Source organism: Erithacus rubecula, assembly GCF_903797595.1.
Source record: "Erithacus rubecula genome assembly, chromosome: 5".
Classification (NCBI taxonomy): Eukaryota; Metazoa; Chordata; class Aves; order Passeriformes; family Muscicapidae; genus Erithacus; species Erithacus rubecula.
The window spans coordinates 36,378,165-36,402,233 of NC_136687.1; the positions used below are offsets into that span (position 1 = coordinate 36,378,165).

Sequence of the window (24,069 nt, forward strand, 5' to 3'; positions counted from 1 at the left end):
TATAGGGTCCTGTTTCTTGTTGAATGCTTACTTTGGAATTTGAGCAATGATAAAGGAAGCAGCTGTAGAGCTGTTAAGCGTTACATCCTGCATAAATATCAAGTCAGTGTTACAAGAAATTGGGTTCCATGTAATACAAGAAAGTAAAGTTCATAATTAATACTTTGAATACCATGAGATGTAGTGCAAACACAAAGTTCTTAAGAGTGAGGTTTTTCTCTTGTTTTTTTTTTTCTTTTTTAAGCAAACAGGGGGTTTTGATAAGACCTACAATCTCCATTTGAAACAAGCATTTGAAACAAGTGTGGTGTGTATGTGCATATAATATAGTCATATTTGTTATGTCACTTGTTTGTTTGCAAAGTTTTACTTTATAATAGCAATCAAAGACTATATTTAGACTGAAGATCCAAGATCACAATATGTGAGGCTAAAAATGCAAGAATTTTGTGGGGTTTTGGACACTCAGTTTTGGAAGCCTTCAAAGTCATAAATTTCTCTCCTTATGCATTGTACAGAATCTGCACATATTTTTGGAGGTGCACGAAATTTAAGGCACAATTTAAATTACATGCTAATTACCATTTTTTGAGAGATAGAATCAAGAATTGATTTGGATGGCTAAGAATAGTCTTAGCAAGGCTCTTTTTCATCAGCAGGTGAAAGATTACAATCTGTGGAAAATTCTGTTTCCTGTATATTACTGACATTAAATTGCTTGTCAATGTTGTGGTGTCATAAATGTTTGATTTAGGTTTTTATTGTGGTACCAGAATTTGGAATGTTGTACTAAGTATTAATTTATTACTGGTTCTACATTTGATCGACATTTGATGATAGGCTTTGGGATGTTTATTTTCATTATAGCAGCATAAAGCAAATAAAATTTTACAAAATTGTTACATGTGAGACATTCCATTTGTCCTATATTTTCTTCTCTTTCTTTTCACAAAAGAGGTATTCAACAGAAACCTACAGTGTTTCACATCGGAACAATAACTGTTCGGTGGGTAATGTCTTAGTACTGCGGTCAGTTATCAAATTGAATATAGTTAATTGTGAAAAAATACTGAGTTTAGGTAGTAAACATCTTATTTGTGCAGTATTTACTTAATTTTGTAAATAGCCAATATTTACATGTTTGTAATAATTTGATAGGCTACTGCATAAGGACAGTCAGTCCATCTATAGACAGAGAGCAATCGAATGACTTTATGTTCAGTAGTAAGGGTTTTTTTTGTTTGTAGATTTAGGGATGCACAAATTATTTTAAAACTGGTTTAACTAGTGTTGTATGTTTTTCCTGTCATGTAAATTTCTGTACTTCAAAATTTCTCATTTAAGACAGCAAAATACATACTGAATTTTATGAGAAATTAATATGTCTTGTTTAGAAGAAAATATTGTGTCACTATGTCCCAGTAAACACATAAAGAAACATAAAATATCGTAACAATTTAACATGGTAATGTCCATTGTAATACCATTAAAACATTCTTAAAACTGTTCTTTAAGAGCAAAGTTCTCATGGCACATCCCTCGATGTCTGTTTCCAAAGTCACAAGAGGTCCAAGACATCAGGCCTATTCATATCTAAGTATATCAAGGCATCCATCCATACTGATATCTTAGTACAGCAGGACTGTCCATTCCCTATCTTGGAGATGCCAGAAAGCTACAGCTACAAATAAAACTTGTCAAGAACTTCTTATCAGGTATAATGACTTCACACTGAGCACATGAGACTTGGTAGTCTGTGCAGAATAACAGCTGAAACAAAAAGCCACCTGAATGCAACTTCCACTTTCAGAGTCCCTTCTAACAGGTCCTGGAGTTGTTCATTACCCTTGGGTAGTTAAAAATCTGATTTGTCACCCTTTTCCCCCAGACTTTCCTGTATTCTTATAATTAAATTTCTTCCTCACTGAAAAACTATTCTGTATAGTTTATATATTCTGTATACTATTCTATATATTCTGTATTTAAAGAAGAAATTTGTGGCATCCTCTCTGGTTGGTGCTTTGTATTTTAGGTTTTTCTGGTGGCAGCATTTAGGATGGGATATATTAAGAGACTTGAGCACAGTCGTTCTGACCAAGGCAGATGTGGTGCAAGTTTATAGTGCCTCGATGATGCTTTTTGGAGTTGTTTCAGCTAGTAAATAATCCACTTTGTTCCATACAATCATTAATATACTTAAATAAACCAAACAATAGTGTTCTGCTGGACTGTCAATATGCTGTTAACAAGATAAAAATGTCAGGTGTCTGCATTGCTGTGTTTCTACAAGAGAATGGTAGTTTTGTCTTATTGACTTTTTTTTTTCAAAGCAGAATGTTATTAGTAATCAAGAGTAGGATTTTTAAAAAAATAATAGGGTATTATTTCCAAAATCCCTTTGGGGTCCAGATGTGGTCAAATGTAATATATCTAAAAGTATCAATAGTATAGATGCTTCATATACACTTAAATCCTCAGGCCATTAATGATCTAAATAGAGGACACAAAGGAGAAAAGTATATTTGACCTTCATACACCCCTGTTATTTTTCACTTGTGGATCGGAATAGGTGGAATTAAAAAATTAAGTAATATTTTATATGCCTGTTTAAAGTCTATTAGAATATTTGTTCTATTTCTATATTAATTTTGTGTGATAAACCACAAAATTATTGCATCATATGCAAAGCACAAAACATACCATACTCCCACAAATATTTTTGCTAACAGGCAGTCTATTTCTGAAGAATATTTGTGCACCTTATTGTGTTAGAAGATGAATGACCAGAGGCCAAAAGTAATAAATAGAGAATCTCCTTATGGCTTGGAAATAATATGATGATTTGGAGTCTAATACACCAATAATTTTGAAAATAGCTTAAAAATACAAGAAATATGAAAGAAAATTGCTTACAAGTGGCTTCTCTGAAATTAGCATAGGAAGATAGTATTGCACTGAAATAGGAAGACATCACATTATATAAAATTGCGGGAGGAAAGTACTAATTTTGTAAAGAAAAGTAAATAAAATAAGCAACTTCAGCTTTTTACTTGAGGATTGTAATTTCATTCTGACTATGCTAAATTCCTTATTGATGAACAGACAAGCTGATATTATGCAGTGACAAATTATATTTCCCTGATCTTCACTGCCAAAGCATATTTGAAAACCCTGATGTACAGACAGAGCTCTTGAGAAGAATAGGGTTTTCCTTACTCCTAGAGTAAAGAAAGAACTTCTAGAGCTGAAAAGATTTGTAGTTTTAAACAATATTTTTGATGTCTTCAAAACACTGATGGCTTGAGAATTTGTCTAATTCCTGAGATTATTTCAGAAAATGTTCCAAAAAACTGAACTGTAAAGTTGAATAGACCTGACAACCTGAACCATAATTCTAATTTGTAGAAAGAAAAGGTTCTTCCAATGAATTTTGCATGTGTCAGGTTATCTTAGGCAAAGGCATCCTGAATGAAAGAGTCTGGAAGAAGAAATCCAGCCTAGAATTAATTCTGCAAAAGGTATTTTAATGAAGCCATCTCTACTTAAAATTAAGTCTCTAAGTGAACCACATCACTGTTGTTGATTGAAATTGGTTTTGACTCGATCTTTTGTACAGAATTATTCTTATACACAATGGAACATGGGAGTCTTTATTATTTTGTTTTGTTTTATTTTATTTTTAATTTCTGTATCTTCAGTTGCCTGCTTTCCTCTGACAGTCACTCCTGTTAATAAATGCTAAATCTGGTGTCCCAAATAACAAATTTAATCTGATCTGTCAATCTATTAGGAAACTGATAGGTCCTAAGAATAGGATTCATGTTGCTTCCCCCCCTCCTTCCATATAAAATTCTTTAAAACACTTTCTAGAAGAGACTTCAGAATGCAGACTTTCATGGGACATTGCAGTTGTGCTTTGTTTCTTTCTCTTGTACCTTTTGTTGTGACATGAGAGTCAGTTTTCCTAGGTTTACTAAAATACCTTTGGTATTTTCTGCATGTTCCCCAGGGCCAGGAGTTGGTCTTTGATGATTCTTATGGGTCCCTTCCAACTCAGGATGTTCTGTGATTCTGTGTGTTGCCCTAACCTGGGCTCTGCTGTGTCTGTTTAATCATAGTGACCAGGAATGTATTACAGCCTCAGACAGGGGACAGAGAGTGTTATGTATGCCTAAATCTGTCTTCCCAGCTCCTGTGGAGCTAGATGAGGCTCACCAAGATCACCACTTTTGTGATCAAGTACAGAAGCATTCACCTCTGCTTAGTCCTCTTTATTTCAGTCTTTCCTGCTCTGCTTCTCCCTGATTGCATTAGGAAGGGAAACATTTTCCCAACTTGTGCACAGTAGGCCTCAGGTATGAGATGCTGTTCACTGAAGGTTTTCTGCTAACCAGAATATTACAGAAATCCATTTCAAAAGAAAACCTTCTTGCTATGCAGCTTGCACACTGAACAGGTAAAATCCATGGTCTAGACATCAGCCAGGAGTCTGGCGAAGAATGCATGTGTGTTTATTCACATGTGTGATTTATCAGCATCTTTATTGCTTCAGGCAGCACACTGGTATTGGAAAAAATTATGCACTTCTTGGCATATTAGATAAAAAACCCCTATATAATACAATATGTGAGCCCTGTGTATGTATGCTGTTTTGATTTCCACATGGTTTCAAAAGCTTTATCAATGTCCACATTACTTATGTACTTAGTAAGCAGGCAAATGATAGTTTTACCTTGGAAAGCAGATGAGAGCTGAAATTCTCCCCAGAGAAATAACAAGAAAAAAGAGTTCCTTTTGAGCAAACCTTATTGGTTCCTTTTGAGCAAATGTTTTGAATGCCCAGTATGAAAGCCATGGAGGGTGGTTATATTTCTTAATAATTTTTCCCTTAGGATTGTTTTGACCAGTAAAAGATCATGAGCTGGTACTTCATATTTTTTAGGTAGTATTCAGAAATAGCTGCGTAAAAGTTCACTTCATTATAGTAAATGGAAATAGATTTTGAGTAAGTGGTTAAAAGGAAAGAGAAGAACATCTTTCATAATTTAGTCATCTGAGCAGCAGTTTTTTGCTCTTCTCAGCATAATGTCCTGTACTTAATAATAAAGAATAAATTACTGTCATTCAATTATACTAATTATTCCTTAGTTTCTGCTTATTGCTTTGTGTTATAACTGTAAAAAATGTGTAAAACCAGCATTCTAGTTATCATTCCAAGTGATAATATACATAGTATGTAATTTGGGCAATAATTTCCTAGGTCTAGGTCACCTGGTGATTTTTTGATTCATAGTTCTGTATCAGCTGACACCTTCTTGTGTCAAACTGTGTTAGCGGATATTAAACTCTAGATATGTACTTCAAGGCTTTTCTGGCTCTTTTACCCAAGTATCTCACCTTCAAGATGTATTATTTGTCAATATTATAATAGAGGAATCAAGTAATTGTTGAAAGAAAGTACTTTGGATAATTTTAAGTTTGGACAGTTCAGTAAAATTCTTTTAAAATGAACCAAGGATTTTACCACAGTAATCCCTAAAAGAATTGGTAATGTATATATAGACCTGAAGTGATGGTCTTTTTGTGGTATAGCAGTTCTGGAAGAGGTGTAGTGCTCCATTTTGTATCAAACAGAACTACTTCTATCTCTGTCAACACCTGCCTGGTTTACCTCTGAAACACTTGAGCCATTTTCATTTTTTTATTTATTTGAGCAAAACTAAAATTTTATCTAGATTTCAGACATTTCTATATTGCAGTGTCGGATGGTTGTGAAAGACATTGGCTTGCTGAAACAAGACCATTGAAAACTAAGAAGCAATGTGATTTTTCTCTATTTATAACACTATAATTGTATATGCTAAAGAAGAGGAGGAACAGAAAGCTAGTACAAACAGAAAATATACCTGGGCTGTAAATTAAAATGCAAACTACATCAGAGTTGAACTTTAAAAAAGAGACATAAATTACTTTCAAGGTAAAGCATGATCAGTTTTAGAAATTATTATATCAAACAGTTATTTAGTAGAAAGTTAGATCCCATGATCCATGTACTTTTTTCCTCCAGTATCTGATGCTATTTAACAGATAGGATATGACAGTTTTAATAAATTTAAGCTTTTCTTATATGAAATGTTATTTTTTGAAGTAGGTTTATTAGTTCTGATGTACCAGAATAATATATTCCTATCTTCTAGGAAGAGTATGTCATGAATATCAGACTTCATACTCTATAGTTAAATATTCAGCTATGGTCATGTTGAACTTTGACATGATTTATTGAAAATATTAGAAAATAATAACATTTTTCTGATGCTATCCTGTTGGTATCAGTGATCTGTAATAAAATGATCTGCCTTTCAGTTATATTGCTGACTCCAGTGCAATTTTTTTACATTTCAAGCATTGTCCTTAATTATGAAAAATTTAGTAGAGAAGATAATGGTGAGACATCACTTTTAAAAAATCTGAAAGATATATAGAAAGAAGTGTGAAAAAAAATTAGAGGAACAGGAATAGATAATGAACTCCAGTCACAGGGTAATGCTAGTTAAGGAAATCAAGAAAAAAGTACAGATAAAATCTTTAACAGTTGTATAATATTATTCCAACCTTAATTTAGTGGTGTGTGCACCTTTGAAATGTTCAGTTTTCTTCCACTATTCTTCAGATAAATTTATTTTTTAGAGCATAATTTGCAACTGAGGAGTTGGACTTGATGATCCTTATGGGTCCCTTCCAACTCAGCTGATTCTGTAAAACAGGCAGATGTTTGGGGGGGGGTTCTGCTTTTCCTTCGTATAGTTTATTAGAAACATAAAACTGTCTTACAGTATCCTAAAATACAAATACTTTATGATGTGACCTTTGCCAGCAAAAACCACAAATGGTAATTTAAAAATATTTTGTCCCAGATTTGAAAGTGATGCCTCTTTCAATAAACTTAAGCTGTAATTTCTGCATGCAGAGATATCGTCCTCAATTACTTTGGCCCACACGGTCAATCCTTAAATCCACCTTTTAAGTGGTTTTTATCTTAAATTCCCTTCTAGTTAACATCTTATTAATTAAAATCATGATTGCTCTATTTCTGCCCTTTCTCTTAGAGTTTGGAGCTGGCCACAGTGCTTAATTCAGAAAAAAATTGTGAGTACAAGAATATTTTCTCCTGTCATGCAGGTACACAAAAGGCAGGATAGGTAGCAGTATTTTTCATGTCGACCTCTTTTGGTATCCAAGGTCATGGGGAGATCTCTAGCTAAAGACAGAATTAAGAGAGAAAGTGTTAAGAGGCCTTCAGGAACAGAACCTTATAGGTAAATAATGTTGTGCTAAACATTAGTCCTTAGAAAAAAATGTTTTCAGATGGAGGAACTTCCCAGATGTTTTCTAATCAGAAACATCTGTTGAATAATTCTGATACCTTTTACAGATAAAGTTGCATCTGACATTTATGCATAAGACATTTATTTTATATCCTTATTCATTCAGTTGGGTCTTGTATCTCACTGTTCTTCATAATCCACAGAAAATAAATTTTGTCCTGATGTTTTATCAGGGGCTGAAGAGGAAAGAGATCTTTGGCTCAGTGCTTGGGTATGTCTTTAAAATGTAATAAACACTGAAAACTTCATAAATATGAAACAGTTGGCTTAATTTTTTTTTTCTTTAAGTCTTCTTTCTATCAAACAAAAATAATAATTACTGCAACAGATCATCAGGGAACTAGAAAAAGTGAGATCATTAACTATGACCCTGGTGAAAAGTCACAGTTAATTTAGAATTTCTGGGAAAAGGGATTTTATGTGTTAGTCTGACTTGCACAGGGAGTTTTGATGCTATCAGCTTTCTTGTCCTTTCTGAAATAGTCATTCTACCACAGAGTAGGCATTTCAATACATATACATATATATATATATGGAAATATATCTAAAAGGACATCTAATGACTTCTAAATACAATTGCTGGATTAATCCTGTTTAGCAGTATAGAAGCACTTTTCAGATTTCTTTGCTGTTGTCAGACCTGATTTTCAACAGCAATAGAAATTGGGAATTCCTGTGTGCTCTCATATCAGCTTTTCTGTAGCCATATCTAGCAATCTCATTTGTTCAATGCTCAGTTATAACTTAAAATTTTTGAGAAGAATGATGTTTAGTAGCACTAAATCTTGTTCTGTATTAGAGTGTGTACTCACCTGTCTGGCCACAAGAGCCTGTGGCATGACCCACAGCACATGAACCAGAAAAAGAGTGTTAGTATCATCTGCAGCTTCAACAGAGACAAGAGACCTGCTGGTTTCTGCATTTCCCTTTCATGTCCATAGGCAAGCCTGCATGTACTTTAAAGTTCAGGCAGGAAACAGAAATAGGAGGTGTGAGGTCTGGCTACAGGAATAATTAACTCAATCTGTTGCATTTGTTAATTTTTTCAAGTGCTGATTTAGGAAGATGCAAGCCATATAGGTAAGTACAATCAACTTCCACATGGCCTCCTCCAAGATAGAAAGTACACCAGTAAAGATAAAATACAATTTTCAAACCATTGCTGAGATTATCATGTTCCTTTTTTATAGATTTAAATGTATGTTATCAGAACAAAAAAACCCAAGCACGGATTCCTACAAGTTCCCTGGAATTTATTCTCTTCTTAGTTCTGTAAACTTTACAAAATCCTTAAGTTTCATTCTCCTGATTTATAGTATCACTTAAATTCCTCATCAGTATTTTTTTCCATGAAATCATTAAATATAATTTATTACTGTACATAATGTATGTGGTATATTTATAACATTTGACATGAAAACTCTTACTTCTAAATGTTTTGAGGCTGACTGTAGAATTGATTTCTAGCAGGTTAATTTAGTGACTTTTAAAGTGAATCTGGCATACAATTTCCATGTGATTTCAATTGCATACACTGTTTATTTATGGTATCTATGTACCACCAGAGCTATTTCAGTGATGCAGGATTCTTTTGTGGTGGCTGGGATCAGCAGCTGCTCCAGCTTTCCTTCTATATAATTGTTATTATTTTTCTTTTGCTCTTAGGATTTGATACCAGCATTTTGCCAATTTGCAAAGACTCCCTTGGCTGGATGTTTAATAGGCTGGATACGAACTATGACCTGTTGTTGGACCAGTCAGAACTTGGAAGCATTTACCTTGACAAGAACGAGCCGTGCACCAGGGCATTCTTCAATTCTTGTGACACATACAAAGACAGTTTGATATCTAACAATGAGTGGTGCTACTGCTTCCAGAGACAGCAAGGTAAAGGATGAGATCAACCTGCATATGTATATGACTGACCTTTTTGTTGTGCTTTATCTTTTTTGTAACATATTAAGAAGATAGCAGTGAACTACAAGCTCTTAAATGCTGTGCTATTATTTTGTGTTGAGATGGTGAATACCTAAAATGAACTAAAAAAAGGCCAAACAAACAAACAGAAAAAAAAGCCAAACTACTCAAGCTAATTGGAAAGGCTTGCTAGAAATTCAAGGATTCTAAATAAAATGCAACACTGCCACTATTGCTTTTATAGCTGTATTGTTCCTCATGCCAAAATTTAGTATGTATGTAGAGGAAAAGAGATGAAAGTAAAAAACTAAATTTTTTTAAATTATTTATTTCCCAGTCTACTTTGCCTACATTATAAAATAAACTTTTTTATTGCTAATTTAGGGTATTTAAATGTTCAGTAAGCCTAATAAAATAGCTGAATGAACATTATGGATAAAGTTATTTCCAGTCATTTAGACCTAAAACCAGTTGGTTTTTATTGTATCTCTTGAAACTAGTTGAATCTCTTGTTAATGTTCTGATGTGATTTTGCTTAGACAAATAAACACAACCTATAGGGTTGTTTTCCTGAGTAATATATAACAATTTTAGGCATAGTTGAGACATCACGTAAATTATATAATCAAGCTACTTGTAATGTGTCAAGTAATTAACTCATTGATTATTGTCTGAAATTGGTCAGAATAACCCCTTCATTTTTCCTACTAATATGAGGGAGTTTTTCTAAAGGATAAACAGCAATTAGGGTTCAAACTTCTACTGCCAATAGAAGAGCTAAAACTGATTTGGTGGAAAGTTTGCTAAACTAATTCAGCCTTTTTGAAAGTTTTATTACTAGTGTTTAAATCTCACTTGTACTCTTAAAACTCTCATGATAAATTCCCATTAGCATTCATCATTTATGGTTTCATTCTGATTTCTGTGAAAATACAGTCTTTTATCATGCCACATCTGCCAGTTGTAAATCTAAGTAAAAATAAAGCTAAACTTCTGTAGAGAAATACTAAATAGCAGATATTTTTTCTTTGGTAACTTTCTTGTTAAAAAGTTAGCATTTAAAATTTCAAAATGCCTTGTTTGTTTTGTAGTAGAACAATAACTTTTGCATGATTTTTTTTTTTAATTTCAACTTAGTATATAAATACCCTTAGTCTTTGGAGGGCAGTATAATTCTTTTCTATTGCCAGAGGAAATACAGCAAAGTACATATGGCCTACTACGGTCCAAGGTTATTCCACCAATTTCTTATAATATATGCATGGCATAACCAGGGCATTAAGAAAACTCTTCCACAGATCAGTTTCAAGTAGTTTTTGCTTTTTCTTACCTATAAACACATTTTGTGCATAATATTTGCTCAGTGTACTCTTAGAATATCAGGATGTTATTGTAAAGACTGATCTAAACACTACAGAATTTTACTAATGGTGCCCCAACAGATCCATCTTTCAGTGACACTGATTCTTCACATTGCAGAACCCAACATTATCAAGCTTTTCTTCCCCTTTTTACCAATTTCTTCACTGTCTTGGTAATGGTGTTGAGATAAGGTGCAGACTTCAAACAAATTAGATATTCTTCGATAGCACAGTGTATTTGAATATATAGTAAAAAAGATGTCTCCTCAACATTGTGTATGAAGTGAAATCTCAGATTCAGCAACCCTTGCAGATTTAACATGCACTTCATTTTTCAAAATTAACAATGTCATTAAAATCTATATTCTCCATTTTCTGGTGTAAGGAGAAAAAAATCTTACAGTCTTCTTTTGCCATGTCTTATTAGTAGCTGTTGCACAACTGTCTGGGCCCTATTTCCCTAGTGTGTTAGTGACTCATTGAATTATCTATTTGTAATTTGCATTGTTATGCTGAACCATGGAATATGTTCATGTCTGGTTATGTTTTGCTTGATGGAATGATCTAAATAAGGCCTTTAACGATGCCCTTACTATTAATAGCAAAGAGATGGAAAAGCTGAGAAATTCCGCTGCTTCTTTCTGATGCTTATTAAAACAAGTTGGTATTAACAGAATGCTTCAAGCCATGTAGAGCAGTTCTCTCTGTTCATTGAGCTTAGTAGTGCTTTCTGGGCAGACCAGTGGTTTTATAGTAGTGTTGTTGATTAATGTTGTTCTAAAGGGAATACAAAATTTAGTCAACCATATTAGGATAGCAATTTCATTGTGCTTTTTAAAAGTACACAGTATTTGTTTGTCATTATCTGAGAAGCCCTCATGCTCTTTGATCTTAGTTTTACTGTGCAAGACTGTCAGGATTAGACAAGTACTTGAAACTCTTCTTCATTCTTTCTGCTTGATTATACTACACTGGACTTATTGCACATTGCTAACGACTTCTAGTCAATATAGGCAATTTTTTATGAATCCTGAAGTCAGATCTTTCTTGTGGAGAAGATCCTTCTGTAGTAGTTGTTCCACCTTGACTAATGGCTAAACACTTAGGTACAGTCCAGTGATGCTTATTGCATGTTTTTTGCTCTTTCTCTGTTTTAAATGTAGTTTAATATTTCTGGGGTATATCAAAGGTATTCAAATGCATTTCTGCAATACATCAAAATCTGCACTGTGATAGTGCTCTATGCAAGTCCTTCTGTACACTTTGGCCACTATGGCCTTCTAGTTTCAAAAATCCATGCAAATGTTTCAACACCTATTTTCAGAATTTACTTTTGTAGTTTCTTAGTTTCAATGCTGATGTGACACTCTAGTCCTTACCAAAATGCTGAGGCCGTTGAAATGTTGGCCTATTTATAGGCTGAATTTTTTTTTTGCCAGTAATTGATTACTGAAGCCTTTTTTTGTTTCATCACTGATTCAGAGTAGGAGAATAGCCAATTTTGCTGGGAGTATTGATGCTTAGCAGAAAAGTATTTATTTACTACAGGCCTCTGCATGGATCCATTAGTCTAGAACTTCTCTAGATGCATTTTCTTAGAGGGTCTTCTGTCTGTCACATGTGGAAGACATCTTCATGACTTTAAAAACAGTCTCTCTTACAGAAGAATGATAGTTATCATGATTTGTATTCATCAGTCTCAAGATTGCAGGGACTTCAAATATATTTAGAGATAGTTACAAAGAAAGATGTAACATGCTTTTATAAAGATAAATGATGATCATAAATGAGATCCCCATCAGACTTCTTGAAGTGTAGTATTGATGCTTCAGATCCCTGAAGTACAAACCTTGGATATCCAACAATTACAATGCTTGACCCCAAGTACAGGAAAGACATCACTGCAGCCTTATCTGCAGTGGACCATATTCTAGAACTTAGGGGCTCTGTCAAATATTATCTACTTGATAGGTGAAAAATCACTGTTTTGTTCTTGAATAAGAAGGAGAATCTCTGAAAGTTGGAGGCTCACTGTGTGGGTAACAGCTCCTTGAGACCTGTCTGTTAAAAATCATAGACATTCTGTGTCAAACCTACCAGTTTGCCTCCAGTTAATCTGTTAATGTGCTATTTTAGTAAATCAAAGCTTAATTATTCTAGCCTTGAAGCACTTCTTGACATGACTGGATATTGATGCCTCAGGGGCCTGTGTTGGATACTCTGGTGTGTACCAGTACTTTGAGCACTGATGAATTGTGAATGGCTGGTCTTGTGTGGTTCAGGATTCACTCCTAGCCATGCACTGATATTATCAGAAGGACAATTCCTGCCACATCTGTGAAAGTAGATAAAGATGGGGAGTATTAGATACCTTGCATCTAATTAATCTGTCTTGTACCTTGCATTTGTATTCAGATTTTCAGACTGACTGATGTCAGATTAATTACTATTTCAAGAAAAGCTACTACCCTGATTTTCATAAAGGATTGTTTTTTCTCCTTGGCTCAAGACTGTCTTAAGTTGTCCAGTGACTGCTTTTTTAATTAAAACAGTTTCAGAAATCTAAAAAAAAAAAAAAGCTTTTCAAACTTAGGAACTTACCTGGAAATAAAGAAGGCAGTATTATGATTTGGGAAGAGAGGAAAAAGAATGTGCTGTGAGCCAAAAGGAATTGGTTGAACTTCTAGCCTGCCATTCTCTTTGACAGTTTTAAGCACCAGAGTGATTAAGTATTGTTAAGAGTTTTTGCTGCTTTTATCCTGAGAAGCAAAGCTTAAGTGTGAATCTTGAAGATCTAACTTCTGAGAAGAGTGTTTTAGGTAAGTAACTACCTCATCTTGCCTTGTTACCTCTTGGTTAGTGGTATTCCTTTTTGTAATTATGCCACCAAAGATTTATAGCTATAAAAGAAGACTTTTTTTCTTCAGGCATCATCCACAATTTTTGCATTTCCACATTAGTGGTCATGTGAACATATCTCTGTTTCTAATTTTGGGATATTTTTCATAGGAAAAAAATCTCATATTCTTATTTGACTAGTTCTTCTTCATCGGCATATTTCCCATCTCTATTGGAGGAGAAGAGAGGAGAAGGGAGAATAGAATAGAATAGAATAGAATAGAATAGAATAGAATAGAATAGAATAGAATAGAATAGAATAGAATAGAATAGAATAGAATAGAATAGAATAGAATAGAAACATTCTATGACATAACCCAACCATTAACCTAACCCAGCCAAATCCACCCCATTCCTAGACCCTTACAACCTCTGATATTTGTATGATAAATGACTGTCATTTATTAGATTAATACTAGTAGAAAATACCTTTAGTTTAAGAAATAATTGATCCTCACAATGTTGTGGCATTAAGAGATTAAATAATCAAATTTTGGGAAAGACAGAAATTTTAGTTTTGAAAGGTAATGAAATAGTGAGCATGATAATCCTCGAAGTACTTCTTACAATGAAAAAAGTGAAACTTCGTGTACCCTTAACAAATACTCAAAAGCTGAATTATTAAAATCCAATGCCCACCCAGTGATGTCAAATCTCAGTGATTTTTCAAGACCACAAAGAGAAATTGGTTGGTTGTCTGGAAAGACAACTGGAAATTTATTCTGGCATTAGGACTCCCGTTGACAGTGTTTTCAAGGTGACGCCTACTGTTAGGGCCTTCACTCTAGAAAGAATCATTATAGATTTAGTGTAAAAAGCCAGGCTCACCAGAGTTGGGGCCACTGAAAACATTTATAAGCTGCTTTATATGTATTGCATATGTAAATGTTATTTAAAATGTAAAACCGAGAGAAATGAACAGCCTGCTGCCAGTAGGAGGTTATTATTGTCTACTAGTTTTTATTTAGGTCTCTTAGATAATACCAAAGGCCTCTTGGAATAACTAGGCTATGCCAGCCAAGAGGCTTTGTGTTCACCAGAAGTATATTTGTGATCCCCACTTCACCTAGGCATTTGTCACCACAGTGTTCTCCATACTGACTGGGTGCTGGTCTTATGTGTGTTCTGCATCAAAGTTTTACTCATCTTCAAACCTGCTCAGAATACCTTTTCCTATTTGCATGGAGAAAAAGATATCCTTGAGTTAAGTACGTGACAAAGATGTATTATAAATGATCAGAGTCTTCTAAAATGAAACATGCACTTAATATTCATGGAATGTAAGATTTTGTCTGGGAATGGTGCAAGCTAAAGACACCTGTGAGTAAACTCGATAATTCTATTACTGGTTCAGCATGAGAAATATCCTGGTGCTAATAATGGTCTAATGTGGTATGCAGAGACAGTGTTCAGAGATTAATTAGTGCTTTGCTGTCTTTGATTCTTTCACTTATTGAACAGTGATGTAAACACATCTACATCTTATTTTCTTCCCATTCATGGTAAATAGCATGCTGCTACTTTCTTTTATGGACAGTAAAAAAATAAATTATTCAGAACTAGAATAAGCTGTAGCTGAAGAACAGAACACTGACTTTTAATACATTTTTCTGCTTCTTATAGCCATCTAGAGTTTGGCCTCCATTTTTTAAGTTAGTTTGTTGCACATGTGGCTTCATACCCATGGGATCCAGTTTTAAATCGTTGCCAGAGAATCAGAATCTTGCAGACTTCAGTGAAGAAAAAGGTTTTATTTTCTTACTGTAGTATGTGAAATACAAAATTGGAACATGACTTCTAAAAAGGACAAAAGGAAGGAAATCAAGACAGCCATCCTTTTTTTAGCTAATACATGAGACAAGCTTCACAGTTTCACTGGTTTTTGTAGACCAGTAAAGTAGGGCATGATAGAGTTACTATTTTGGTCTAGCGTTCCTCCATCCTCCAGACTAGTGACTAAATGCTCACTTGGAGATGAGTTAACTGGGAGTAGTGTTCTGCACAAATTCATGATGGTGTGCAGATTCATAATTCTGAACCTGTAGCAAGGTGTGGTAATTCTTTTATTTCAGATGTGTGCGTTTCATAAGATCAGTAGTTAGAGTGACCTTACAACACAGCAAACTGAAAACATAGTCATGTGCTTTTTGTCAAAGATACTGTGTAACCTGGTTAACATTTTTTGTGTCATTTTAGACCCACCTTGCCAGACAGAACTCAGCAACATTCAGAAGCAGCAAGGAGGAAAGAAGCTCCTAGGTGAGCCATAGATCATTCTTTTGAAGGTTTTATTACTTACATAAATAACCCTAGTTAAACAGCAACACAAAATCAATATTAATCCAATGAAGATGGACCACAGTAAATTTCAGCAACAAAATTTATGAAATTTTTGAAAGCTATTAAACTTGGTTTTATTATGTTACCTACCAAAAGCTCTTACATCTGTTTTACTTTGATAGAAGGTATGTTTTTAAAGTTACGGAAGGGACAGTCTAAGGTACTCCTAAAGTAGTATTTCTGCTGATCCTTTAATTGTAATATTCTGTAAGTAATTGAAACTTTGTTGTGAATCAGTTTATACTGCATCACTATTTCTGAAGTGCAATGTCTTCATTTACCACTAGCCACTGTGTAAAAGCTGCAATAAAAGGCTTGGCCTGAAGCAGTCAATACTGTATTTCTCATAAGAATGGTTTCTAACAAGAGCTATACACTTCAAATGCTTTCATAGGAATATTTTGTTCCTTGTGGTCTCTAGTTGGAGATTCAGTGGATTATTGAGCTGTAAGCAAATCACTGCCTTACAAAATAAGCCCCTCTTATACATATAAATGCAAATTTAGTCTTAATTTTTTACAGTTTTTTTGGGGTGTGTTCTACTGCATTTCTCTTCTGTGGTGGAGTAATTAAATGTTAGTATGTAAATAGCTGGTTTGTACAATACATATCAAAGCCAATTTCTTGTAGCAGATAGTTTGCTAGTCAGGAAGTGTGGCTCTTACTCTTCAGACTTGTTTGTGCTCTACAGATTATAGAACTTCCCATTCAGGAATGGGTCCCACATTTGAGCCTTTTTCACCAGAATACAGTGAAAATCTGGACTGAGATATTCAGGGAGTAAGAAATATATATTACATCAACAAAAAATTTAAAGGAAGACCACTTGCTTTATTTCTTGAAATCAGTCGAAGACTGGTATGTGTTATTTTCCCTCCCACATTTGATACATTCAGTCACTTTGAGTCAACTAAATTTACTACTATTAAAGCAGCCAGTGCAGAGTCTGAAATGAAGAAACAGGAAAAGGTAGTTGCTTTCTTCTCTAACTGTGACATTGGACTGCAATATACTTATTCAACATGTATATCTACATCTGTCTGTGTTGCAGGGCAGTACATCCCCTTCTGTGATGAGGATGGGTATTACAAACCAAGCCAGTGCCATGGAAGCCTAGGGCAGTGCTGGTGTGTGGACAGATATGGCAATGAGGTGTCAGGATCCAGAACAAACGGCGCAGCAGAATGTGGTAAGTTAAGACCCTTCTGTGATCTTTGGTTTAGAGATTATTTAAGGTTATTCCCTTTCATTGCCAGCCAGGTTAAATTTCTTCAGTAAGAAGTGTGGGACTAAACTACATGGATTTTGATACAAAACCCAACATATGATAATTTATTATTGTTATTACTTCATTATTTTTGGAAACTTCTGTCACTGTGTCCACTATAAATAGATTCCTTACATGTGCTCGATATAGTGTGTTATAAACCCAGGAAAAATTAATTTTCTAGAGCAGCATTAGATAAGTCCCAGAATGTTTCATGAAATTCCTTTGGGTCATCAGCATGCAAGTGAATTCAATTTGACATTTTTTCCAGTTTATATTTGAGGAAATTGCCAAAAGTTTTTAGCACACTAAATCTTCCCTTATTTTTCCCTTCCCTACAGCACTGTGCAGCTTCTTCCAAGAATTCCCATGTCACCTTTATTTGATGTCCCAGATATAAAAGATGAAACAAAAGTATTTTTCTTCTTCTTAAAAAAAAAGTCATTTATGACTCCTTTTCACTCCTCCTCCAACAAAAGAACATAGCCTGAAGCAGAGAGTAAATTGTACACAGTATTTGAAGCTCAGGCCTATTGTCCATTTGATCTAGGATCATTTCTAGATAAATGAATAGTTTGATACAGTTCAAGACAGTATGTAAGAAGTGAACAATAGTCAGGGTATATTATCAGTAGTCCTTACTGTAATCTATAAGTTGTACTTAAATTTTTTCAATTGTTCCTAGCACTCATTATAGTTCTACAAATCCATAACATTTGTCTCTTTTTGTTAACATTGAGAAATTAATTCAATATTGAGGTGGATTTTTTATGACAAAAAAATCTTCATATGATTTATATTTTATTTTTATGTAAAACTATGCAGTTGTCCTGAAAGTAAATATTCTGGTGTGCCTTTTGTATGACTATGTAGAATATGCTATAAATATGTTGTGTCTTGTGAGTCTTTTCTATAACTGTCATACCTTTTTAGCTATCGATTTAGAGACTTCAGGTGATTTTGCCTCTGGCGATTTCCATGAATGGACAGATGATGAAGATGATGAAGATGAAATAATGAATGATGAAGATGAAATTGAAGATGACGATGAAGATGAAGGGGATGATGATGATGATGACGATGATCATGATGGATATATTTGATAATATTATATATAGAGGTCCATATGTTGTACCTTTCTAAATTTCACAAGATGATATTTCATAAAATCCCTTTACTCTCCAAGATCAAAAGGGTTCTAACAAATATGTATATTTTGTATGATTATTTCAGACATTGCAGCTGGAGTCATAGACTTTTTTTGTTTAAACAAGAATAATTATATCATGTGCTTTTGAGTTTTTAAATGCCATTGTGCTGAAGAAAATACATTGGAATTTTAGCCTGAAGAAAAAAATGTTATGTGCTACTGAAAATATATATATGTGCAAAACACACTAGAAAGCCAACCACTCTCTTCAAAATTCATCTGAAAAGATATTTGCCCTTACTTGGAACTGTGCATGTCCTCTTCAGAATGCATACTGTGACTTAACTTCAGTTCTGTCAGTGTTTTAGGCCCTGCAATTGCCCATTTACTGAATCAGAAATGTATTGCAGTAGAAAAACGTTGGTGCACAAGTAGCATCTCAACCAACCTTTAATTAACCAAAGGTATGGAGAAAAATCAGGAGGAAAAACTGTAGCAAAGTCCTCCTTTGAGTTTGCATTTGTAGTTATGTTTTTATTAGGAAATGGCTAGATTATTTAAAGAATTTTTCAAAAGCAGTAGCATGGACAAGCACCAGTTCTGTAATTCTAAAATGTTCTTGTCCCTTCTTTTTTTTTGTTTCATGTCAAGGTCATTTAAGCTTTATCATTATTTACTTAAACATTGCTTCACCCTTTGTGGTTTTTCTGTATTTCTGTCTCATCAGACTAGTGTAAAATATTTACATTGGGAAAAATGTTTGCTTAAAATTGTATTACCTTTATACATGACTGTATTTCAGAGTATTGTCACTTGCCCCAAGATAGTTTTTAATAAATGTATAATGATGCTTTTTATTTTCTTATTTCAGGAAATAGTTTTGCTCTTTTTCTTAATTCATGTTGTTTTCTGTTACTAGTGCAGAAACTTATAGAACGTATCGTAAAGGTGCCTTGCAAAATAGAACTAGAGAGGTTTTAGCATGCATACCAGTGTAGGATGTTAGGCAATAGCTAAGCACACCCAGTTACCAAATCAATACCAGTATAGGTTCTGCTGCTGGAATGAAGAAAATGGATTATTTGAATTTTTTTTCTTATTATTATGGAATTACCATTTGGTCCAGATTATACTTGTTGTGTAGAGTAGCACTTAAGATTTGACTGTAGAGAAAATTGCTTTAATCACTGTATTTATGTTAGCATGTTAATTAATTGTGTAGGCATTTTGGGACTCCACCATCTTCATTCATATCCTATCTGTTTCTTTCTGCCCACAATAAAATTGACATAACCTGTATAATGTATTGCTACAGGTTGTATAATTTAAAAATGAATCACTGATTTCCCATCATTAATAAAAGGAAAATCAGATTCTTATTTTTAATTAATTTCTACACAGTAAATACTAAATCTAATGTTTATCTTATGTAATATTTAAAAGTATAATGCATTTTCTTTTTTACTGTTTCTGTATAGTTTGCAAAATAAAAATTCTTGTAACCAACCTTTGGCCAGTATAGCCCATCATTTTGACTTTTTACATAGTCTGAGATTTAGAATCAGGAAGAATTAATGTTTCAGATGCATTTTACCTACTAAAATATGTATTTATTTGAATAAAGTCATTAATGTTTTATTTCCATTTAAAAATATTTGAATAGGGCAAGACACATACAGAACTTCTGTTTTTCTGTAATTTCCCTGATTTTTCTATAGCTTTGTTATGTACTTTTATGACATTGTCTTCATTACATGGTAAAGAAAGAGAGACTTCAAGCTCTGCCATAATTTGTGGGGCATAGTTGTGTTATTTTCCTAAATAAAGATAGTTAAGAGTTTACCATTCTGATAGTGGGATTTTGTCAGAGACCAGTTTCTTATGACTGAAATTCACTGATATATAAACTGATTTTAAATAAAGAAGCTAAAGAAAAAGTGTTGTCATTATTGGCTGATGCAGTAAGTACTGTTGTGGGGAATTTTTTGTATGTGACAAAATGAAAATGCATTTCATTAAAAGTTGTGATACTAGGAGAATTAAAGAGAATTCATAATGTATTTTGTCTAAAGGGATTACAGTATGAAGACCTTTCTGAAAATAACTGTCATGCAGAAGAGCCTGAAAGAAATTTATATTCTTTATTCCCTGAAAATTTCCCACTGACCTGAAAGAGGAGAATAGTAGATACATTTTTGTCCCTGAGTATTAAAGGTACTTAGCATAAATTCAGGAGTCAAGATTGTTAAGTTCACTGAAGAACAATGACAGTGGAGAATATGGGTAATTTTTGTGGTCCAAATCTAAAACAGCAACAAAAAGAATTGAATTTTTACATATTCCTGAGGAAAAGCCAGAGAAGAGGCTGGTACAGTGTAAGTCTTCCTTTGAAAACATCCTTTTGTTTTGTAAAAGATAGGCAACTGTCAGTGGATTAATATGGTGGCATTGCTTGCCATTCATGGTACCAGAGGAACTGAAAACTGCTCCACTGTGCACTTCTTTGCTGCAGTAAAGAAAGGCAGGAAATCAGGAGCAAGGCAAAGGCTGGAAATGTAAATGTACTAAATACCTAAACCATTCAGAAGGCTTTTCCTGCTTTCCATAAAATGCAACAATTTGCACAGATGTCTGTCCTCATGACTACAGTCATGCAGAAAGCAGTCAGCAGCCCTTGACTATTTTTACAATGTTGCTGTCATTTATTGTTTGTTCTTGATCTTACAGCTCTGCACATATATTTATAGATAGGCAAAGACTGTGATACAAATTTGGGGATTTTCAGACACAGTAATTAATCCTTGTGCTCTTCTGAGAATGAATGGAATTACAAATTTCAGTTTCATTGAAAAGTAATACAAAGCTAAATGCAATAAAATATTACGTAGTCCTTGAAAGGAGTATTTTGGGTCAAGGCACAGATGTGCTTAGTTTAGAAGGAAATTAATTAGTGTCATTAGTTTGCTGATATGAAAATCTGATTATTTTACAAGACTGAGGGGGATGGATCATAATGATAGTAGAAAAATTTCTGCCTGTTTTGTGTATGTGGACAATAACTGAATTTCCTTTATTCTTATTTAAAAATTCTACTGTCCAGGTAGAATGACAAAAGTTTATCAGGACGTGTATTAACTTTATGCTTCATAGGAAATTAAAAAGTCTATTTACAGATTCTTCATGAAGGCAGTGAGCATATTTCTAATTACTAAAAGCTTTTGAAAACTGTATTTAAATAAAGCTGTGGCAGCACTAATTTGTTTGAAATACTGTAATTCTTTTTGCTTTTTTTCAGCAAATGTATGTATATTGGTTGCAAATCATTCACAATTTCATTTCAGTGAGTGCAGTGGACACTAAAGTAGTTTGTCAGCAAGTTCCTGTGTGAAGAGAGATTGGTACTAACCTGATGAGGGGTACAAAGGATTGGAAGAATCTCTAACTTAACCAGGTACTGCTGGGTGAGTACTCGCTAATTCATCCAGTCAGTTGGCAGTAGAAATTTCCCTGAAGTTAAGGAACCAGAGCAAAAATGGGAAACAAGACTTGCCTAGCCTAAAAGATGACACCTCCACTCAAATTTTATATTGTGTTTCAGATGCTAATTGAATCAAATCTTGAAAAAGAGACTCCTACAGAGTATATATTCTCCTTGAAAGTGAGTTTTACAAGTGATATATGTGTGCCTATATTTAAAAGGAATCTCCATGCCATACTGTTAGTAATAATGCAAGACATTTTATATTTTCTCACTAGCTTTCCACACAACTTCATAGAAAAATTTGATTAAAACTTCAGACAGGGATGTGCACAAAACTGGTGCTCATGCCCATAATGATTTTTACCAAGATGGTTGAAAATTATCAGTTAAAATCAAGGTGAACAGAGAGTTCACCTATTCACCCTCTCTGCCCATAACATTCACAACTGTTTTGTAAACTCCAGCAGTCTGCTAAATTGAGAAAAAAAAAATAAAAATTATCCATCTTCCAAGTCAGGTCATTATCCTGCACATCAGGCAAGTGTAGTTTCAAAAGAGTTGGCTGTACCCAGCACAAGGCACTGAAGTCTTGTCACTGATGTCAAAGACACATTTTTGGGAAGACTCTCCAATTCCTTTCCCTTTTCATAGTTTATTTTTTTCCATAGACTTACATACTGACATGTTTCTGTGAGATTATCTGCTGGTCTTTGGTCTCTGTGAAGAGATTTGATCTCTTCTACAGTAAATGTGATGCCTCTGAATGATTCCATATGCCTGAGGGTGCTGGAGGGCCACAAAAAGATTTCTTGAGTCTGGGGTGTAAGAAGAGACTGTTTGCTAATAAAATATGTTGATTTTGTTTGAAAAGCTAGCCAAGATTACTGAGCTTTTCATTTGCTTTAAAAAACACCTGGCATTAGCAATGTATAGGAAGAATCCAGTTTTACAGTCATAATGCCATGATTCTTTTTCCTTGTTTCTTAAGAAAAATGGAGTTCTTTGAAAATATACAGTCACGTTTGATTGGTTGTGTACATTCTGCAAAATGTCTTCAGGACTTGTTCATTTTAGGATACTTCTGTAGTAATATTAATGCACATTAATGCTATTTTGCTGCATTACTGTTAAGGAACTGAAACATGCCTTAATCCAAAATCTGTTGGGTGAAGTTTTTGCTTGTTTTTTGGTTTAGTTTTGTTGTTTTTTTTTTTATAAGCTCTCATTATTGAAGTAAGCTAAACTTAGGGATGGTCTTACAGATGCCACCAGTAAAATCCAAGCCAATTCACCCAAAGTAAAAAATTACTGTAAAAACGGTGCTTGGTTCATAGAAGGCATGCATTTCAGTATTGAGTATGAAATGGTTAAAACTGGCTTAAGAATTCTTAATGCTGTAACATCTGTGACAGCTACCTAAACAAAACAGATGTATCTGTAAGAAGTTTGTATATTTATTTTGTGTTGGCAAGTTTTCACGCTTGAAGAATGAAGATTTGTGCAAAGCTGGTGTGTCTGTGCTGTGTCATCACTGTGATTAACTGTGACCCAGTGGATGGTACCAGTTTATAGGTTAGTGCAACTCAGAGGATGCACAATGTGAAATGACACTACTGTGGCACAAGATGAGGGTACCAGCCTGTGTTTCTTCATGTGCAAGTGAACTTGTTTCCCTCAATTTCCCCATGTGTTTGGAAACACAGTCTAGTTTCCAGTGAAAGATGGAAATCAAATGTTGAGCAGGACTACTGCTTTCAGCAGTAAGAACTTTAGGATCTGTCTCTAGAAATCCTGCCAGAATATAGGAAGGAGGTTCTTTTGAAGGCACAGCAGCTTCAAATACGTGATTTAGGTAAGACTGATTATTCTTAATATTTTTGTGAAGGAAACCTACATATAGTCTTGATTTATGCCTTGAAAATGTACCTGAATATAATCTTGATTCATGGGAAGACAATTCCTAGTAAAACAAAACAAAACAAAATAATAAACAGCCCAGGATAACAATGCTGAAAGTAAGGCAAGTTCCTAGGAAATGAAGGGCAGGAGAAACATTAGAATGTGACAGCATTGGGACAGCATCTATTATCTGAGTAGCTGACTGATCCTGTAATTGAATTAAGAAGTGTGAGGACTCTAAGTTCATTGCTTGTGTTGCTCTTTCCCCTCATAACTTCACCATGTGTGTTTTTGTTAGGCTGTTTAGCCTTCTACATGTCTTCACATCAGAAATTATGCATGAATGCTGAGATGAGTTCAGTTCCCACAGT

The 24,069-nt window shown here is 34.1% G+C and overlaps 1 protein-coding gene across 2 annotated transcripts in view; it reads left to right on the top strand.

The window, feature by feature from the left end:
• Positions 1 to 19,824, top strand: part of SPOCK3 (SPARC (osteonectin), cwcv and kazal like domains proteoglycan 3) — a 162,184-nt gene extending 142,360 nt beyond the window's left edge. For both annotated transcript variants that reach the window (XM_079306264.1, XM_079306265.1), the window contains exons 8-11: positions 9,051 to 9,272; positions 15,758 to 15,820; positions 16,953 to 17,090; positions 18,102 to 19,824. In XM_079306264.1, the coding sequence (XP_079162390.1) occupies positions 9,051 to 9,272; positions 15,758 to 15,820; positions 16,953 to 17,090; positions 18,102 to 18,271 (593 nt within the window). In that variant the 3' untranslated portion in view covers positions 18,272 to 19,824. The remainder of the gene's footprint in view (positions 1 to 9,050; positions 9,273 to 15,757; positions 15,821 to 16,952; positions 17,091 to 18,101) is intronic.
• The last annotated feature ends 4,245 nt before the right edge of the window (positions 19,825 to 24,069 follow it).